General features: G+C 45.1%; 1 protein-coding gene across 3 annotated transcripts in view; it reads right to left on the minus strand.

The window, feature by feature from the left end:
- Positions 1–4,343, minus strand: part of LIPA (lipase A, lysosomal acid type) — a 30,988-nt gene extending 26,645 nt beyond the window's left edge. The window contains exons 1-2 of one of the 3 annotated variants that reach the window (XM_025850815.2): positions 4,190–4,342; positions 808–919 (exon numbers count right to left, since the gene is read on the minus strand). In XM_025850815.2, coding sequence (XP_025706600.1) covers positions 808–918 — 111 coding nt within the window. In that variant the 5' untranslated portion in view covers position 919; positions 4,190–4,342. Of the gene's footprint in view, positions 1–807; positions 1,001–4,189 lie in introns of all 3 variants that reach the window. The other 2 variants (XM_025850816.2, XM_025850817.2) reach the window with 2 other exon arrangements.
- Between the last annotated feature and the right edge of the window lie 8,944 nt (positions 4,344–13,287).

Consider the following 13,287-nt stretch of genomic DNA (forward strand, 5'->3'; position numbering starts at 1 on the left):
TAATAATAATAATAAAAAATAGAGTAGTTCTTTTCTTTAGTCATTTGTATTTTCCCAATATTTTATGCCTAAATGAGGTATTTCCAGGTTTTATTGTTTACTTATGATTAATAACTTTGAAATGTGTCAGTTACTCTACAAATTGTATTTGCTTATTTGTTCCAACAAAGGTTTTTTTCAGATATTTTGGTTTTTGTACTGAACTGTGTTCCCTGGACATTGCTAATCACACTTCTTATTCAACGTATTATAAAAGCAGCATTTGGGGGGACGCCTGGGTGGCTCAGTCGTTAAGCGTCTGCCTTCGGCTCAGGTCATGGTCCCAGGGTCCTGGGATCGAGCCCCGCATCGGGCTCCCTGCTCCGCGGGAAGCCTGCTTCTCCCTCTCCCACTGCCCCCGCTTGTGTTCCCTCTCTCGCTGTGTCTCTCTGTCAAATAAATAAATAAAATCTTAAAAAAAAAAAAAAGCAGCAGTTGGTAGTAACATTCTTGCAAAGGTTTGATACATTTTTATCATTCTTTCAACAAATTCAGTGGGACTTACAAATGAAATGAATTTATAAAAATTTCATTTATCCCATTAAGAAGTATGTAGTTTTAACAGTTAAATGCAGTTCATAAAATACACATTACCTGATGGGAAAGTCAGGAAACCGAATCTAAGATTCAGAGAACATGAAAAGCATAATGATATATAAAGAGATTGGTTTGTGGCTTCACATAGCCCACATAACGGAATTGCAGAAAATACCTGACATTTGTCACAGATGCATTTTAAAAGCATCCTTGAGACTTTGAGAAACTTACCACATTCATATTTGTTTCAGGATCCACACCTGCCAGTTTGCTTTCGAACGCCTTGGAAGGCAGGGTCCCAAGGACCAAACAGACCACCAATCCCAGGAGCTGCATTTTCATTCTGTATAAAATAGTCTATTGTTATTTGTCTGAATTTCACCACACAGATTATGTTGGTAGATTAATGCTCCCATAAAAAGTTCTGAAAGCAAAAACAAAACATAGGGATTATTTTTTTACTAGGAAACTCCCCCTCCCCCCCCTTTGCCACCACCAGTTAACATGTGACCTTTGGAGCCCAGCACACCCACTCACCACCTCACCATGAGTTTAAACAAAGTGTTCTGGAGAAAAAACAGAGGCGAGAAGTTAGAAGACAATAGGCTGGAAAAAAAAAAGAGGGTCCACAAAGTTCCAGAGCCTGTAAGCCTCCCACCTTTTTCCCTCGAATTTGCGATATAAACATTTTTAAGTTCTCATGTTTAAGTTCAGTATTAGTTCTTGCCTCCCACTGTCTATTTCTGTTCTTGTCCAAAATTACATGTCAGGATTCAAATTTGTCACGCAAATATTATGCTAAGTGAAATAAGCCAGACTGAGAAAGACAAAGACCATATGATTCCACATGTTTGTGCAATCTAAAAAATGAATAACAAACAAAAAGCAGAAACAAAGCCATAAATACAGAGAATTGATGGTTGCCAGAGGGAAGTGGCTGGGGGGACGGGCAAAATGGGTGAAGGGGAGTGGGAGGTTCAGGCTTCCAGTTATGGGATGAGTCAGTCACAGGGATGCAAGGCACAGCAGAGGGACTCTAGTCAACGGTATAGAACAGAGTTACATGGTGACAGACTGTAGCGGCATAACATACAAAGATGTTGAACCACTATGTTGTACACTTTAAACTAATGTAACATTGTGTCAACTAAACTTTAGCGAAAAAAAAGAGTAATAAATTTTTAAAAATAAATAAAATAAGTATGTCATCCAAGGAAAAGAGTGAAATGAAAGAGAGGCTGAAAGAGAAACAGGATAGAAGACCATTCGTTTCTCCTTCTGAGACCCTCCAACCACCAACAAAGATGATCTAGTTTCCACCAGTGATGGTGCAAAATCACAGCACAGCGAAGACCTTGGGGCTGAGTGTTAAAGGCAAAGTGAAGTGAGTCTCCTAAGGAACCTGGATGGTTAGAGGCAAAACTGGAACTACAGCCCAGGCATCCTGCATTTTTAAAAATATAATCATTTTTAAAAAGATGCATGCATAATATATCCACACAAAGACTTGTATAAAGGGGCGCCTGGGTGGCTCAGTTGTTAAGCGTCTGCCTTCGGCTCAGGTCATGATGCCAGGGGCCTGGGATCGAGCCCCGCATCAGGTTCCCTGCTCGGCAGAAGCCTGCTTCTCCCTCTCCCACTCCCCCTGCTTGTGTTCCCTCTTTCGCTGTCTGTCAAATAAATAAAATCTTTAAAATTAAAAAAAAATAAAAAAAGACTTGTATAAAAATGTTTATAACAGCTTTGTGTGTAATAAACCAAAACTAGAAAAACCCAAATACCCCAAATGGGTGAATGGATGGAGATATATATATGCATATACATATATATATAATATGTACGTGATATATACATACTATTTAGCAATAAAAAGGAATGAACACACAATAACATGAATGAATCTCAAAATAATTATGGTGTATGAAAGCCAGACCAAAAAAAAAAAAAAAAGAATACATAGGATTCCATTTACATAGTACTATGGAAAATGCAACCTAATCTCTATTGACAGAAAGCAGATCTCGAGCTGCCTAAGGAAAAGGGCAAGAGGAAAGGATTGCAAGGGGGTATGCACGAGGAATCTTTTGAGGGTGATGGACAGGTTCACTATATTGAATTTACCGATGGTTTCATGGGAGTATACATAGGTCAAAACTTATAAAATTGTTCATTTAAAATACATCTTGTTATTGTATGTCAATACAATACAGCTTTTTTTTGAGACTTAGGCTTAACTGAGTATTCCACAAATCTTAAGAGATTGGTTCTCAGGAGATTACCATAGTGAATTCTGCCAACGCGAGTCCTATTGATGCTGCAGTTACTTCTCCAGCAGTGATGAACCCTGAACATCTAGAGAGAAAGGAATGCAACCTGGAGCCTGCACTGGCAAAGCAAGCTCACTTGGCGTTTACTCACAACTTCTTTCTTTATGGTGGTTGGGAAGAGCTGTATACTCCCAGGCCACCTTTTATCATAATCCCTACCTCCCCGAAGTCCATTTTTACTAGAGAACAGGGAAGAGATTGAAAAGGAAAAAGAAAGGTCATGCCCACAATTTAAAACAAAGAATCTTGTGGCAGCAGATGCTTTCCACTCGGTACCGATCCCACAGAACCTGGACCAGCTGTCCACGGAGACGCTCCAAGAGGGTAGCAGCTGAAGATCCTCAACTGCGTATGTCACCCTGTTCATGTTTCCTTCCAACAACACTAAGCAAGTTTTTCAACCAACTAGTCAGGTGATTCTTGGAAGGATGATGACTGAGAAGTTTAAACGGAGAAAAAGCCCCCTTCCAGGCTGGATTCTGTGTTTTTCTGGGCTCTCTTAGCAACTTCTATCTCCGTTCTCTCTACATTGTAACAATGCAAGTACGTGCTCGTCTGTCCTCATTTCGCCCAAGCCGGAAGGCAGGGCAGGTGTCTGACTCAACTTTGAACCCTTAGGATCTATAGAGTTGCCCTGCACCTATGAAATGCACAGTACATATTTTGAAAAATGAGATACGGGTCGGTCCAAAAGTTCAGTGGCTGAAGAAAAGAAAAGCCCCAAAGCAGCCTCCCATTTTGCTTCCTACTAATGACAAGGTCAACACCACGAACAATAATCTCGCTCCCATTAAACTCCCGCTACGCTCCAGACACGCCGGTAGTGCTTCCGACCTACGTTAACTACTCCTCCAGCACATCAGTACGGTCCCGTTATATCCTTGTTTCGGGAAGCTGAGATTCGACCTAGGTCAAGTACGGGAAGCAAAGTGACAACCGGTTAAAGGGGAGCTTAACCAGGGCAAGGGAGTAGCTGGGAATCAGGAATCCCGGTTGCCACCGCAATCCGAGGGCTCTGGGCGGCTTTGCTGATCGGCGACCACTCCCGTGCAGGAAATTGGAGGGCTCCCACGGAAGCCGGGGCAACTTCGGAGACCCCGCGAAACCTGCACCACGCCGCCCGCAGAGGAGGCGCCCTCAGGTGCTCCAGGCGGGATGCGCAACGAGCCAAGCTCAGGGGTTCCCGCCAGCCTGCAGAGGCTCGGGCGTGAGCGGGCGGGGGGGGCGGCGCGCGGAGGCCCGAGCTGCAGCACCCGTACCCGGCGGCGCAGCCCGGCGGCACTCACCCGCACCGATCCTCCCAGGACGCTGTCCAGAGCCTCAGCGCCCGCTCGTGGAACTGGGAACCTGGCGGGGCGGAGACCGCGGGACACGAGGGCAGGTTCCCCTCCAGGCTCAGGCTAGGCGCGCAGCCAATCGGAGCGGCGGGCTGCCGGGAAGTGCCGCCGAGACCCCGCCCCGCCCAGCGCCGCCACGGAGCATGCGCCATGGGCGGGCCCCTGGCAGGGCGGAGCCTCCCAGCCTGGGCTGATCTCCAGCTGTACCTGCCGGCGAGGCTGAGGCTTTCTGCCGCCAGGTCCGCACCCTCTGCACCTGGCATAGAGCTGTGGGCTCTGTAAGTGCAAAGAAATTGTATGTTCCGTATAAAGCGCTTAGCATTGTGGCTGATGCAAAGCAATCTTGCTGTACATTTTATTTTTATTTCTAAAATGCCCAGTATTAAGAGACTAGGGGTATAGCAGCCAACCAAACAAGGCCCCTGTTCTGCTTACATTCCAACAGGAACAGACACACCGTGAATAAATATATAACATAAAGTAGTAGAAAGTGCTGTGAAGAACAATAAAACAGTAAAGGGACAAAGAAGGAGGATGTCGTGTTACGTGTAAGGTAATCAGAAAAGGACTCTGATGAAGTGAGAACTGAACACAAACAGGAAGCTGACTGAGAACCGTGTGGGTACTAGAGAAAGACCATTCTGGGGTGCGAGAATAGCATGTGCAAAGGCCCTGAGGCAGGAATATTCTGGTGGGTTCTAGGAAAAGTAATGAGGTCCGTGTCACTGGAACAGAATGTGATGGTGGAGAGTGGTAGAACATGAAGTCCTAGAGGTACTTGGGTGCCTTGGAGGGACAATTGTAAAGACTTTGCTTTTTCTTCTAACCAAGATAAGAAGCCAGTGTAAGGTTTCAATAGAAAGGCAACATACTCTGGTTTACAGTTTAGAAAGATCACTCTGACTGCTAGGGTCAGCTAGGGAAGCAGGGAGACAAGTTGGAAGTCTACTGCAATAGTCCAGGCGAGAGTTAATGATGCTTGGACTCGGGTGCTGAGAGCAGTGGAGGTGGAGGCAAATACTCGAATTCAAATGAAGAAAGCACCAAGAGGAGCAGCTTGGGATGGAAATCAAGAGTTGGTTTTAGATGTGTTGATTTTGAGACACTCTTTAGAGAACTCTCTCAGCTAAGGCCCTGTCAGCAGACAGAACCCACTCTAGGTATTCCAAACAGAGCAAATGGTTACTCTGGTGGTGGAATTGTCGGAAAGCCAAACAGGGTTTAGGCAAGCCCCACGGAGACCAGCAATGGCAGGAAGGGCTGAGGTGGTGTTGGGGAAGACAGTGTCACCAGAGACCAGAGGTGGTTGTGTTGAACAGCAACCTCTGCCAGAGACACTTCCAAGGTCAAGAGAGGAGGGTTCGACATGCTGTGGCCTTTCCTGCCTCCTGCCCTCCAGTTTCCCACCAGTCCTTCCTCTGGGTCAAATGCAACCTGACGCTGGCTGACAGAGGACCCTAAGAAACGCAGGCTACAGGGCTCAGACCCGTCCACCCTCCACGACACAGGGCAGAGGGTGGGCAGGGAATGGATCTAGAGACAAAATGGCAAAGATCAGCACTGGCACGTACACATCTAGTGTTCAAAGTCAAATCCCAGGCTGGCGACAGAGACAGAGTTTAAAGCCCTGAGACTGGATGAGGTCTCCCAGAGAGAAAGCGTAAGCAACAAAGAACACACACAGAGGAAACTAAATGAAGTGAGCCCTGCAGTTGCCCAGATAACAGCCTGGGGAGAATTTCCAGGCTGCAGTTCAGGGAGAGGGGAACTTAGGTAAAAATCCAGCAGTTTCGGGGCACCTGGGTGGCTCAGTTGGTTGGGTGTCTGCCCTCGGCTCAGGTCATGATTCCGGGGTCCTGGGATCGAGCCCCACGTCAGGCTCCCTGCTCAGCTGGGAGTTTGCTTCTCCCTCTCTCTCTGTCCCTTCCCCCTGCTCATGCTCTCTCTCTCTGAAATGAATCAATAAAATCTTTTTTTTTTTTAATCCAGCAGTTTCTCTGAGTGGACTCAGATGAGAATTCAAGAAGTCTAAGGCAATTGAGTTTGTAGGGCAGAGTAACGAGTTGCAGAGAGAGAGAGAGAGAGAGAGCAAGAGCTCTGGGGGGTCTACCAAGCGTTCCCCTCAAGTCTTGCACTGAGAACTAACTGGAGTTTGCATATGAAAAAACTACACTAGACCAGGGGGGGAATACACCTGAAAGGAACAAATGGATAACTCCCCCAAGTTGACACAGTAAATTGGGAATAGTTCAGGTGACACTGGGCCAGAGTGGAAAAACCTTGTTACGTAAAAGGCACTAGGTAGAAGACTAGCAAGGATATTATTGCCTCGGCGTGAAGCAAAATTATCCCTAAGTAATATGACTACTCAAAAGTAAGAGTCCTGAAATAGATCCCCAGTTGATTTTCACAAGACAATATCATGGGGAAAGAATAATCTTTTTAACAAATGGTGCTGGGACAATTGGATAGCTATATGCAAAGAGGTAAACTTTGACCTTATGCAAAAATTAACTCAAAATGGACCATAGACATGCATCTGAAAGCTAAAACTATAGGACTTTCTTGGGCCGGGGGAGAGTGGAAATAAGAGAAAATACTGGATTTGCCAAAAGGATTTCTTAAACAGAACATAAAAAGCACAACCCATGAAAGAAAAAACAATTAACAAACTGGACTTCTTCAAAATAAAAAAAAATGTTGTCCTTTAAAGAGCACTTTATAACCATAGTGAGATTCCACTTCATATCCACGAGGGTGACTATAATAAAACAAGACAGATATTAGCACACACATGGGTGAGAATGTTGGCACATGCAGGGAACCCAGAAGCCGGGGTGACGTGAGATGGTGCAGCTACTTTGGATGAAAGTCTGCGGTTCTTCAAAAAGCCAGCACCTCCCCTGCTGTGTATACAACCGAGAGAAATGAAAACTCATGTTCACATAAAACAACTCATATGCAAATGTTCACAGGATTATTATTCAAAAGAGCTGAAAAGCGGAGCCAGCTCAATGTCGAGGAGTTGCTGAATGGATACATAAAATGCAATATATCTATACAATGGAATATTATTGCATAATTAAAGAAAAATGAAGTACTGATGCGTACTACAACACGTCTGAGCATTGAACACATGCTAAGTGATAAAAGCCAGCCACAAAAAATTAAGGGAGATAATTCTACGAACTTGAAATGTCCAGAAGAGGCAAGTCTATACGGACGTAGATTAGTGGTTGCCTGTGGATGGGGGCGGGAGTGGGGACAATGTGAGTTGCCAGCTAAAGGTTGTGGGTTACTTTTTGCCCCGACGAAAGTGTTCTAAAATTAATTGTGGTGTTCATTGCCAACGCTGTGGATAAACTGAAAGACATTTAATTGTACACTTCAAATGACTGAATTATAAGGTATGTGAATTATACCTCAATGAGCTGTTCTTTTAGACCACATAAAAGTGATAAGGTAGGGTGCCCGAGTGGCTCAGTTGGTTAAGCAACTGCCTTCGGCTCAGGTCATGGTCCCAGAGTCCCAGGATCGAGTCCCGCATCAGCCTCCCTGCTCAGCAGGGAGTCTGCTTCTCCCTCTGACGTTTCCTCGTCTAGTGCTCTCTCTCTCTCTCTCAAATAAATAAATAAAATCTTTAAAAAAAAAAAGTGGTAAGGTATACTCCTTGCAATTTAACAACAAGACTAAAATCCCTGTCAAAAAATGGGCAAAAGGTAGCAGATATGCTGATGGCAAATGAAAATAGGCTCACCATCATTAGTCATCGGGGAAATGCTAACTAAAGCCCAATGAGATACCACTCTTCTACCCACCGGAGTGGCTAAAATTAAAAATTGTTGATGAGGGTGAGAAGTAGCTAGAAATCTCCTGCATTGCTGGTGGGAATGTAAAATGGTACAACTACTTTAGAAAGACATTTGAAACCTTCTTAGAAGGCTCTACTTGGCCCACCATCGAACCAGCTCTTCTACTCCTAAGTATTTACCCAAGAGAAATGAAAAGTATTTGTACACAAGTGACCATAGCAGCTTATTTGTAATAAGCAGAAACTGGAAACGACCCATATGCCCACCAACAGGTAAATGGATAAACAAATTTGTATCCCTATGGTGGAATATTACTCAGCTGTAAAAAAAAAAAAAAATGAACTATTGATGCAAACAGCAACATGCATGGCTCTTAAGATAATCATGCTGAAAGAAAGAAGACAAAAACAGTACACACTGTATGATTTCCTTTGTAGAAAATTCTAGAAAATGTAAATTAATCCAGATGAACAAAAAGGATATTACTGGTTGCTTGGGAAGGGATTTTTTTTTTTTTTTGAGAAGAGAGGAATTTGGATTCCCAAGGGGCAGAGCAAACTTTTGAGGGAGTGGATATCTTTATTTTGATCATGACAATGCTTTTACAGCTATAGATGTATATAAAAGCTCATCAAAATTTGTACTTTAAATATGCGAAACTTAATCTGCAACAGTTATACCTCAATAACCTTTTTATTTTTTTTTCAAGATTTTATTTATTTATTTGCCAGGGAGAGAGAGAGAGAGCACAAGCAGGGGGAGCAGCAGAGGAAGAGGGAGAAGCAGGCTTCCTGCTGAGCAAGGAGCCCGATGTGGGATTCAATCCCAGGACCCTGGGATCATGACCTGAGCTGAAGGCAGGAAGATGTTTAACCGACTGAGCCACCCAGGCGTCCCTCTCAATAAACCTTTAAAAAATACTAATAGCTTCCATTCACTGAGCTCGTGCCATATGCCAGATCCTAAGCAGTTTACCTACGCTATCTTATTGAATCATGAACCTCTCGACAGGGTTATTTTTCCTCTCCCGCAGATGAGGATATAAAGGCGGAAGTCATGAAAATAGCCATCAAACTCAAATAGCCTGATGCCAAAAGCCCAGTTCTTATTCACTATGTGAGAACTGTAACCCTTCCTCATTTCTCTCCTGAGCGCCAGGCACTCTCCTGGGTGTCACGGGTCTAGAACTAATCAACACTGGCCACTGCCCTCATATGGTGGTGCAGAAGGCAAGGAGCTGGGGAACTGCAGCCTTAAAGCAGGAGGGCCCAGCTCTCCTGGCCTGTGGGCAGGAGGCTCGGTAGGTGTAGAAAAAGAGAGGCTGAGTCTCCAGCCATTAAAACAGAACGTTGTCTCACCCTTCATGGTCAATAGGCAGCAGAAGTTCCCCTAAGGAAACTGGTTCTACGTGTTTGGGTCCTCCTGCAGGGAGGTCCTGTCCCCTCTGGGGCTTGGGGCCTCAGGGTCTCACCGGCCTTTGGCCCTGTTTTTCCATCTTTGACCCCTACACACGTTTCCGTGCTTAAGGGTCCAGGGACTCCATTTCTCTGTGCTCTGTAAATTCTAGTCATTGCCCCACCTCCCAAAAGGAGGCAATTTAAATGTGTCTTGTTTTGTTCTGTTTCCATTAGAAGCTCTGGTAAAATGCTTATTGGCATGCAGTTGATGCTACCAGGTGAAGTGGGTTTGGGGGCGAGGGGAAGGAACCGTCACAGAGAATCAATGGAATTTAGGAATCCAGGACACCAGGCGTTGACCTGAGAAGGTTAGCAAGCACTACCTCTTCCTTTTCCAACTGGGGCTGTCTAGTTAGTTCCATCACAACAAAGCAGATTGTGGCTGGCAGGGGCACATTTCAGCACCAGAATAATTTCTAGAGATCATTGTGTAAGGGCTCATTACTTCCCAGCAAACAATTGCCTTTGATTCCTGTTAGCAACATTTATAGGCTCCTGCAAAAGACAAAGCCCCGGGTGGGGACACTGAAATGAATGAGTCCAAGGCTTCAGTGCCCTCCCACATGCCTGAGCAACTGGGCACGATCCTAATCCAGAGGTCAGATCCAAACACCCGCAGGTATGTTTCATTTGCCAACATAGCTGGGCCCTCAGAATGTTCTAGAAATTTGAATTAGTGCCTGCCAATTAAAAATCAAAGGAGCTCTCCACACTTCTGCCTTCGGCAGAGAAGGAACTCAGCAAAATAAACCTAAACGGGGTCCATCCGTGTGGACCAGAGCCAGCCTGAAGTCATCATTTGCTGTCTGGTTTCCAATTTCGTGGTGTGTTCGGGGTGAGCAATGATTGCAAAACTTGCCCCTCCGAGGAACCCGGCCAGACTCCGTTTTGGAGAAGGGCAAGATTGGGAGGGAAGCAGTTTAGCCCAGGATCTCTTCTGGGGCCTCCCGTCAGCCCTCCCCATTGGAGGCTATCTTTGGGAGGTCGTAGGACTCTGTGCCTAGTCAGCCCTAACCCAAGCCATGCCCCAAATCTGTTCCGCCTGCCAGCTCCACGTCTTCAAGGTGCCTCTGCAGACCCACAGTATGTCTCTCTGACTGGGCTTCTACATCGAAAGCCTGGTGTTCGTGTTCCTCTTGTAGGGGGAGCTGGGGACACAGGACCAGTCTGGAAATGGTCAAGGGAAGAGTTTTCACTCTGCACATTGTAGAGGGGACACTTTGTAGGCCCATGGGTCCTTGACGCCCGAGAGGTTGAGTAAATTTGCCTTCAGTTAACCCAGGACCTTCTGTTTTGTTCCCTCCTGCCTCCCAAAGATTTTGATCCATTTATAAGTGTGTAGACTCACCTCTGTTAACCGTGGCCCAGAAGCATCTTTGTGCTAAAAGCATGGGAAGTCTATAAAGGTAGTCACTTGCAGGGAGACGGATCCCGTTCAGGTCTGCTGCCCCTGCCCTGCTCCTGAGGCCTCATTCAGGAGGGCACGCGCTACGTAAGGCTGGCCTGAATCCCATGTCCCAGCCGGGCCAAGTGTCTGTGGAAGGTAAGCCTCGTGTCCCCTTCAGGTGTTCAACTGATTACCACTGTTGTTCCTCCATCCCACAGTGACCAACTGTCCTATGCCCTGCTGTAGGTCTGACCCCCGGAGAAGACCCTCCTCCTTGGGCCCCATGAGCTTTGCTTATAGTTATCCCAAGTTTGACACATTCTATATCCTGACCTGCCCCCCTCAAGATGTCAGACTTTGGAGGGCAGGGGACCTGCTTCCCACGGTGACCAGGCTGTGGGGCTCTGACTAGCTTGCTTACAGATTCGCGGTTGGATAAACTTGTTGTATTCAAAAACTTGAAACGTAGGACGCCATTAAGGGTCTGTTTATATGTTTGGAATATTTGTATTACTTACAATTAATGAATAAAGGTGGGTTTAAAAACCCATCAGAAATGGGAAGATAAATAAAAATAAAGATCAAATCAAAAGGAGCTCAGATAAAAATCTATTACTCTTAAAACATGTAAAGAAATCTTGCATCCTCTATGCCCCATCTATGGGATGTTTCCACCCGTCCCATACCCTCTCCCCACAACCTGCCGGCTCAGGGAGCGTCTAGCCGTCTTCCAGGGTCTGGTCCAAGCAGTACCTTGTCGATGAGACCTCCTTCTCCGCCCCCCATGCCCCTCATGCCGCCCCGGAGACACAAATTCCAGATACGTTGGTCAAAAGCAAATTGTTAACGCGCTGGTCAAAATCGATACTTCGAGTAACTGATTTTTCCTAATGCTTTAGCGATTGGGCGGACACCGTGCAGGTTTTTCTACAACATACTGTGCATCTTTTAGTAATTTTTGTTCACTTCTCAGATATTTCTGGGGCCTTTCCTTGCATCAATTCCGTCATCGGTAAAACCGGAATTATCAGCGGACTCATCTACGGAACGAGTGACACAGTCCCATGTATTATACTTCAAAACACACAGGAAGTACTTAAACACTGTCTGGAAAAATACTAAGGATGCTTATCTGTTATTATTTGTTTTTTAATTACATAAGTACCATTGCTGTGATGCCACAAGTAATCCTAGTCAAATGTAGAAAAAAAAACAGAAAATGAGAGTAAATAAAACAAACAAAAATCTACAATAATCTCACTAAGAGGAAAAACTTGGGTAACATTTACTATATATCTCTCCAGACCGATTTCCTACACACATAATTATTTATTTTTTCCATGATGAAATATTTTCTGTATAACATTTTATACCCTGACATTTTAAGATTGTGTGTGTGAGAGTGTGTTTTTGTGTGTTAGTTCTGATTTATTTTGACTAATTAGGTCATCTGAATTTTTGGGCATATCTCTGAGATTTAAGAAGGATTTATTTCTGGGGATGCCTGGGTGGTTCAGGCAGTTAAGCGTCTGCCTTCCGCTCAGGTCGTGATCCCGGGGTCCTGGGATCGAGTCCCGCATCGGGCTCCCTACTCCGCGGGGAGTCTGCTTCTCCCTCCCACACACCAGAGACAGATATTTGGTAAAAAAGAAGGCAAGGCGGCACTGACACCTGCTCCAATGTGGTCAGATCTTGAAAACATGCTGAGTGGAAGGAGCCCTAGAATAATTATACACATTGTCTAAGTCCATCTGTAGAAAGAGAAAGTAGACTCGTAGCTGGCAGGCACCAAGGCAAGAGGGAAACGGGCAGTGACTGCTAGAGGGTACAGGGATGCTTTGGAGAACGACACAAATGATTCAACAAATCAAACAATGGGATTGTCGGACCCCATCCCATTTAGCAAATATACCAAAAACCACCGAACTGCGCACTTGAAAAGGGCAAATTTTAGGTATGTGAATTACATCCCAATAAAGCTGTTAAAAAAGGTGTGTGACTCTGGAAAACAGTATGGAGGTTCCTCAAAAAGTTGAAAATAGAGCTACCGTACAACCCAGCAATTGCACTACTGGGTATTTACCCCAAAGATACAAATGTAGGGATCCGAAGGGGTACGTGCACCCCGATGTTTATAGCAGCAATGTCCACAATAGCTAAACTGTGGAAAGAGCCAAGATGTCCATCGACAGATGAATGGATAAAGAAGAGGTGGTATATATACACAATGGAATATTATGCAGCCATCAAAAGGAATGAGATCTTGCCATTTGCAATGACGTGGATGGAACTGGAGGGTGTTATGCTGAGTGAAATAAGTCCATCAGAGAAAGACATGTATCATATGACCTCACTGATATGAGGAATTCTTAATCTCAGGAACAAACTGAG

This window comes from Callorhinus ursinus, unplaced genomic scaffold, assembly GCF_003265705.2.
Source record: "Callorhinus ursinus isolate GAN/ISIS: 27379988/994484 unplaced genomic scaffold, GSC_fseal_2.0 scaffold32, whole genome shotgun sequence".
In the NCBI taxonomy this organism is placed as follows: Eukaryota; Metazoa; Chordata; class Mammalia; order Carnivora; family Otariidae; genus Callorhinus; species Callorhinus ursinus.